The sequence below is a fragment of the Euprymna scolopes genome, chromosome 27 (assembly GCF_053919585.1).
Source record: "Euprymna scolopes isolate OS-2025 chromosome 27, ASM5391958v1, whole genome shotgun sequence".
NCBI lineage: Eukaryota > Metazoa > Mollusca > Cephalopoda > Sepiida > Sepiolidae > Euprymna > Euprymna scolopes.
The window spans coordinates 111,570,983-111,578,915 of NC_136508.1; the positions used below are offsets into that span (position 1 = coordinate 111,570,983).

General features: G+C 40.3%; 1 protein-coding gene across 1 annotated transcript; it reads left to right on the top strand.

The window, feature by feature from the left end:
- The first annotated feature begins 6,328 nt into the window (after positions 1-6,328).
- Positions 6,329-7,591, top strand: LOC145248776 (uncharacterized). Its single transcript, XM_080110412.1, has one exon. The coding sequence runs from the start codon at positions 6,329-6,331 to the stop codon at positions 7,589-7,591; it is 1,263 nt and encodes a 420-aa protein (XP_079966538.1).
- Positions 7,592-7,933: the final 342 nt, after the last annotated feature.

The window sequence follows — 7,933 nt, forward strand, 5'->3', positions numbered from 1 at the left end:
TATATATATATATATATGTATATATATATATATATATCAGTGTGTGTGTGTGTGTGTGTGTGTGTGTGTGTGTGTGTGTGTGTATATATCTTGTGTACATACATCAGCGTGTGTAGGGTGTATATCGGGAAGAGAGATAACGGGGAAAACATTAATAACGAGAATGACATTTATATCCTGGGAGAAACATTTATAACGGATGCTGAGAAACATTTATAACGGATGCTGAGATAAATTTTAACTGAGGGAGAATTAAAAATTTAAATAAAAGAAATTACTTTTTTATTTTAATTTTGAATTCTAAATTTGATTTTTTTAGCTTTGTAAATTGGTATTTAAATTGTATTTTTATTTTTTTTAAATCATACTTGATAAAATGTATTTTTTTCAATTTATTTCAATTTAAAACCATTAAAAAAATGAATTTGTTTTACATGGTGATCACCATTTATCAAGGCTCGGAAGCCACTCCGGGATAAGGGTTATTGTGTGTACAGTAATCAAGGGGATAATATCGTAGTAATAGTTGGTATTGGAGATTTATAAAGTGTCTTACTAAAAGGAAGTGATTACTCAGGAATTTGTTTACGTTGGACTTGAAGTCATCGAAGTTGTCGTCAGGTGGGAAACAGGCAAACGGAAGAGAATTCCACAAGCGTGCAGCGTGCACTTCTCAGAAAGAAGCTTTGTTCATGGAATCTACGTTTTGATTTAGGCACAGATAAAGAGTGGGGAAAATTGCTGAGAGGGGTTTTAGCTAGGCGGGTGTTTATCGTGAAAGATTGTCGAGGGTGGACCAGAGATTGGAGCTCAGGCGAGCACTTGCCATGGAAATAATGATAAAACAAAGAAAGACTTGCAAGGTCTCTTCTGTGGAAGAGAGGTTGCAGGGAAGAGAAAAGGGCATCCTCCACTAATCCACGAAGTCTATTTTGTACTTTGGCAAGACAGGATAGGCTGTTTTCGAAGCTCCTGCCCAGATGTGGCAGCAGTACTCCATCTTTTGACGTACTTACTTGGCTTCATCACTGAGTAGTGAGATATCCTCCGGAGCCGGAGCGGAGGGAGCGGTAGATATTAAATAAACAAATAGGGCGCAAGCAAATTACACGGCGATCTGAATGTTGTTAACTATTGATTTTTTCTCATATTCACATCTGCGAGTCGGAACATTTTACAACATTGCATTACTTCTCTATCAAAGGAGGAGGTAATGCATAGGAGGGCTGTCAGGAATAACACGATGTTATGGGACCACTGATTGGTCTTGTCGCTAATGAGACAAGATCGGGGATTGGCCACTAAAGGGCCTCCCCGACCAAACCCTTTTTTTTTCAGCGGGAAATCTTAATTTCCCTTGCTGACCAAAAAATTCCTAGCTGAAGACAGTCGTGAAAAAAGACAGCAGGAAATGGCCTGGTAGTCGTATTCTTCGACAGGATTGACTAAAACCACTCCAAGTCTCCCAGAGCCTAAATGCAACGACTGTGCATTAATCTCATCAAGGGATTATGAACTACTCGGCCCATGCCAGCAAAATAAGACCAACTAATTTTGCAACAGACCTACCTATGGCAGTCAACTTTTTCTTCAAGACCACGGTAAGTTCTGTTTCATTTTGTTACGTCTGACACTGGGCCTATTTTCAGGCTATGAGAGAGTTTTCTCACATAGCACTTTGCAAAATTAGTTGTTTTAATGATTCCTAGTACCTTCTAATTCAATAACAAAAAAATAGTACCTTCTAATTCAATAACAAAAAATATTATTAGCTGAGTACGATAATTCGTTTGTTGCCTTTGTTTAATTAATAGGCTGCTTCTTGGTTTAACTAACATTTTTAAAACAAAGAGGAATCATTAATTCGAAGTATATATATATATAAGTAAAAAAAAACAAAACAAATTAAATTAATAGTAAGATAAGATATTTTCTTCTATTTTTATGTGTTTCTTCCATGTTATGATAAATTTCTTAGTTTCGGTGGTTGTAAAAAAAAATTTACTTTTGGTTTCGGTCTAGAAGGATTCCTCCTTTTCTAATTTAAACATTGTGTTCTACCACTATTTGTTCGTAAATTTGACATTATTATTTATCCGTAAAAAAAAGGGAGTTTTGTTTTTTGGTTTCGGTCTAGCAGGATTCTTCCTTTCCAAAATGTCTCCGTCTCGCAAGGAGCTTGAGGCCAGCCTGGCGGCTAAGAGAGTCAGGATAACTACTACGGTAGAGAGACTTACCCATGACGCTTCTCCTAGACTAATAGCCTGTAGTGTTTCTGACGTAAAAAGATGGCTGCTAGACTGTGAAAGTCTAGTCGACCAAATTATGACTAAATGTCTCGCTGAGGAACGAGCTGAGATATGTGACGAAGACCACGCGTTTACTGTCTCGGTTCGTGAAACGCTTCTGGAATTCGAAGCACCAACAATGAGAGGAGATGGGAAGAAAGGGAAATCCCCTATAATTAAGTTGGAGGTAGATTGTCCGACATTCGTGGATAACCCTCCAGGGAATAAATTCTCTTTTAGAACTTTTCTGAAGAGATTCGAATTTTATACATCGTCGTTGGACGATGATTCTGATAAGCTTCTGTTGTTAAAAACGAAGCTAGGCGGAAAAGCTTTCGAGATGGTGTCCGAACTTGATATCAAGCCGGAAAACTATCTGAAAGCTATAAATATTTTAAGGGAAAAATTCTACAACCCTGCCGATATAAAAAATAAAATTTTTGAAGAAATGCTTTCTTCCACAGATACTATAGGGGACCCTTCTCTTCTAAGGAACTATATTGATAGAGTCAAGGCCGACCTGGTCGAGCTGGACAACTCCTTCAAGGGAGATTTTTTTGTAGACGGCTCGGTTTCAGGCGAGCTTGTCGCTCACATTGTGTTAAAACGAATTCCTAACGGAATGTGTAAACAATTAATGTCCCGAGCCAGGACAAGGTACCCTTCCCTTAAAACAATAATGGAAGTTATCCCCGAAATTCTGGAGATTGACATGGCGACGCCAGCCTGGAAAGGGCGCGAAATTGGCCCGCCAAAACCGTCCGCCATTTTGTCCAACAGGCGACAGGGAGAAAACGCAAATTCTTTAAAGAATTCCTTTCAATCTCGGAAGGAATTAAAACCTGAAAAACCCTCTCCCCCAAGCAACAATTATTATAGGTCGTGCAAGTTGTGCGATAAAACTGACCATAGCGCTAGGGACTGTACGACTTATAAGACCTTTGATGTTAGACTTGAGAGAGGGAGCATTAAATTTATGCACCAAATGTTTGGGCTCACATAAGGAAGCTAAATGTCCAGGCATAAAAGGTTTTCCTTATGCATGTGGTTCCTGTGGGTTAAGGTCCCATTTTTCAGCGATGTGCCCAAAGTCGCCCAAACCTTTCGTCGGGAAAACGATTCTGGCAGAACATGGCAGCTGCATATTTCCTGTGATAGGGGTCTCATTAAAGAGAGAACAACGTCCTGTGTCTTTTAACTGCCTCGTCGATACTGGCAGCCAAAAATCCTTTTTCTCTAATGCAATTTTGAGGAAATTATGCTCTCGGGAGAATCTAACCCCTAATTCTGTAGTTATGCCCATTAATACCTTTATTGGTACAAAAACCCTAGACCTCTACGAACTTGGGGTGTCAGTGAAAATAGGGGCGCAAAAGCCCTTTTTCCATGCTGGACTATTTACGGATAGTTTAAATTTAAAATTTAACGTGTCACAGTTTAATGAAGTGACAACCAATATAAAAGAGGCAGGATTTCGACTCTGTCATGGGTACGAGAGTATGAACGACACATTATTACATGGTCTTGTTGGGTTGGATATAATCCAACGTATGAAAAAATTCCAGCTCATAAGTTGTCTTAATGGTTCTGCTTGGGAAACCTCCAATGGAATTATCCCGTTTGGGAATGTGGGCTGTTTTGCGAAAGGTCAAGCCGATACTTTGGAAAATCCACTTGACATAACCCCCTTTGAAAATATTGTCCGCTCGTTGCCCAAGTGTTCAAACTATTTAATTGAGGGTGCCTTAAACCCTGTGTCTTCATTCCCTGACCCACTGGGCCCATTTTTCGAGGACTCCTCCGTTGAGCGCGGAGTGGAGAAATTCTTATCCCTAGATTCTATAGGGATAGATGAAAAATCAAATTTATCTTCGTATGATGAAGATAAAATTACTAAATTTAAGAAAACCGTAGTTTTAAGAGACGGTAAATATTACGTTGATTTACCGTGGGATGACGAGAAGTTGTCCCTGGTCGATTCCAACTACATTCCAGCCTTGAAAATCATGCAAAGGGTGGCCATCTCCTTGGAAAAAAGGGGTCTTTATGACAAGTATACTCAGGTCTTCCATGAGTACGAGGAACTTGGAGTTATAGAACAGATCTATGTTCCTCCGGGAGAATATAAAAATTACTGTTGGATCCCCCATCGTCCGGTCATAAAACAAGGAACTGGGGTTACCACCAAGATGCGACCTGTATTCAATTGCTCCTTCAAGAGACGAGGAGGTGTTTCCCTTAATGATGCGGCCTATGCTGGTGTCAACCTAACTGCCCAATTGTTGGACCTCTGGCTGGTCTTCCGGAAGAAAAATTATGTACTTTTGGGGGACCTGAAAAAAGCCTTCCTCCAGGTCCGTCTGAGGACCAATAAGGATAAAAATAGATTTTGTTTTTTCTTGAAGGTGAATGAGAATTTGCGTGCTTATAGATACAATACAGTAATATTCGGCTTCAATGTAAGCCCATTCATTTTAAGTTGTATCATCAAGCTGCATACCGAGAGATACCCTGATGATGTTCCCTCCTCTGTGCTCCATAATAATTTTTATGTCGACAATCTGGTCGCTACCAATAGTGATTTCAATTCTCTTTGTTCAACCTACGAAACCGTACGAGAAAGATTAATGGATGCTGGATTTGAACTTCAGTCTTGCAATTCCAACCACAATCACTTACAAATTAAAATGATCGAGGATGGGACCCTGGTTTCTCCTCCTCCCCCCATTGAAAAGGTGTTAGGGTACCATTATTCTCCACAGAGAGATTCTGTGTGCTTGGCACCCGTAGCGATAGATTCTAAGGTCAACACCAAGCGAGGAATCTTGTCTCAGACTTCCAGAATCTTTGACCCATTATCGTTGTTCCTTCCTGTCACAGTCCAGGGCAGGATCCTAATCAGTCAACTGTGGAGGAACAATTTATCCTGGGACCAAGAAATCCCAGAAAATTTCACCGATGCTTGGCAGAATCTCGCTGGTGAGTTGAACGATTTGAGTGGGATTGAGTTTCCAAGGAATGCCTTGGTGAATGACGTTCCTACTGATTTCTTATGCTTTTGCGATTCTTCCAAACTTGCGTACGGATTTTCGCTGTATGCCAAGCAGGGGTCGCAGTGTCACCTTGTATTCGCAAAGGGAAAGGTGGCTCCTCTTAAGAAAAAAACCCTACCCATTCTGGAACTTATGGCAATTTATCTTGCTTTTAAGGTCGTCCCTAATGTGTTAAGGGCCTTGCAGCCTGTCGACGTCCGTAATTTGTTTGTAGTCTCCGATGCCCAGGTGGCATTGTCTTGGGTGTTGAACGGTAGGGGTACAAAGAAAAATCTCTTTGTGGAAAACCGAATTTTGGACATTAAGAGGATGTTGGAAGCTATCAAAAATGATTTTGGTATCTTACCTCAATTTAAATATGTCCCTTCTGCTGAAAACCCGGCAGATTTGTTAACCAGGGGTCTTTCCTCTGCTAAGTTCCGGCAATTTTTCGATTTGTGGGTTCATGGCCCTGATTGGGCAAATCGAAGTGCTGTTGATTGGCCAATAACTCCGTTACCGTGTCTGAATGACACTAATAAAAAGATTGTCTCTTGCTTTCTTTCCAATGAGGCTACTTCGGAAGAGAATATTCTTCCGTTTAATATTTCAAAATTTTCTTCCTTGACGAAGACAATCGGTGTGCTGGAGAAGGTTTTGCGGTTTGTCGATAAATTGAAACATAGACAAACCGATACTGTTAAAAGGGCAAGGTTTTTGCTTTTCTCTAGTATGCAGAGGAAAGAATTCCCCTGCGAATTAAATTACTTAAGGGAACCTGCTGGTAAAACTATACCGCCAAGAGTAAGTGCCCTTGGATTATTCTTGGATAATTAAGGATTGCTGCGCGCTACAGGTCGTATACAAAGTTCTGATATTCACCCATATCAAGTCAAACACCCCATCATCTTAGGTAAATATCATGATTTGACTCGACTAGTGGTTCAGGAGGCACACTGGAATTGCAGTCATCTCGGAGTTAGCTCAACCCTAACCAAGTTAAGACTAATGGGGTTTTGGATCCCTCAAGGGAGACAATCAGTGAAGGGCGTCCTCCGCCATTGCATAACATGCAAAAAAATAAATTCTCTGCCTTGTCAGACCCCTTCGGGTTCCCAACTACCAGCCCACCGGACAAATTTTGTTCGCCCATTCAACCAAGTTGGTGTTGACTTTTCAGGCCATTTTTGGATAAAGGGGAACAATGAGGATACCAAAATGTATCTCTTGTTGTTTACCTGTATGAGTCTCAGGGCTGTACATCTTGAACTGTTGCCTGACATGAGCACACGTTCTTTTCTACTGGCATTTGTCAGGTTTACTACCCTATTTGGTGTCCCTTCCTACGTTTATTCTGATAATGCCAAAACCTTCTTGGCTGCTGGTATCTCGTTGTCAGAAGTATTCATTTCTGATGAGTTCAAGGAACAATTCAGATCAACTTCAATTAGACATGTTACCATCCCTCTTTATTCCGCATGGCATGGAGGCACATGGGAGCGGATGATACAAACCGTGAAACGGTGTTTCCACAAATTAATTGGTAGAAGGAAGATCGAATATTTCAACTTCCTAACTATTGTTTCTGACGTAGAGAAGGCCATTAATGACAGACCCCTCACCTACGTTAACTCTGCGGAAAGGGGATTGGAAACTTTGACCCCTAATCATTTTCTGCAAACGGGCTATAGCCCACGCTTGATATTGGGAAACATGGAGGTCGATGATCTCTGTCCTGACACCCCGAGTAGGGTGCAATTGTTAAACTCTCTGCAGCTGAGAGATGAATTTGTTGAAAAATTCCGCAAAATTTGGTACAACGAATATCTTCTCTCCTTAAGGGAGGGAGATAGAGAGATGATCAGTCAAGTTACTGAAAGGATTTCAGTCGGTGACGTTGTTTTGATTAAAACACCCAACAAACCTAGACCTTTCTGGAGTCTTGGTAAGGTGCTCAACCTCATCTACGGAAACGATGGAAAGGCTCGTTCTGCTCGCATATTAAGAGATGGGTGTGAACAAATCCACTCCCTAAAACATTTGTTCCCTTTGGAAATGAAGGATAATCCTGAATCCTCTTCGTCAGAGTTTGTGGAGGAGGGAGGTCCCTTCTTCTGCCCAACTTGTTCCATTGAGAATGATGGATCATCTCCAATGGTATGTTGCGATAAGTGCAACAAATGGTATCATTTTAACTGCGTCGGAGTTAATGAACAAGATACCACCGGAATTTGGTTTTGTCCAAATTGTTCGGAAAACATGTTATGTTAGGTTGGGTTAAGTTCCCCATTGTAGCAATTAAAGATGAATTGTCTACTGACTTATGTTATTATAGTTTTTTCTTTCTAGTTGTTAATTATTGATACTGTTGATTTGGTTAAAACTGTTAGCTGAAACTTTACTCATTTCTGTGGTAGAAACACATAATACTTATCCTTAGGGATTAGCCTCATTTGTTCAATAGAAATCAAACATAAAACAATCTGTTTCATTTTAATAACTTAAAAAAAAAAAAAGTAATCGATTACCGATTACTTTTTTCTTGCCCCCTTGGGAGTGTGTCAGGAATAACACGATGTTATGGGACCACTGATTGGTCTTGTCGCTAATGAG

What these genes read in the sequence shown, in the direction of transcription:
- LOC145248776 (XM_080110412.1), top strand. Translation starts at nt 6,329, where the DNA reads ATGGGGTTTTGGATCCCTCAAGGGAGACAATCAGTGAAGGGCGTCCTC.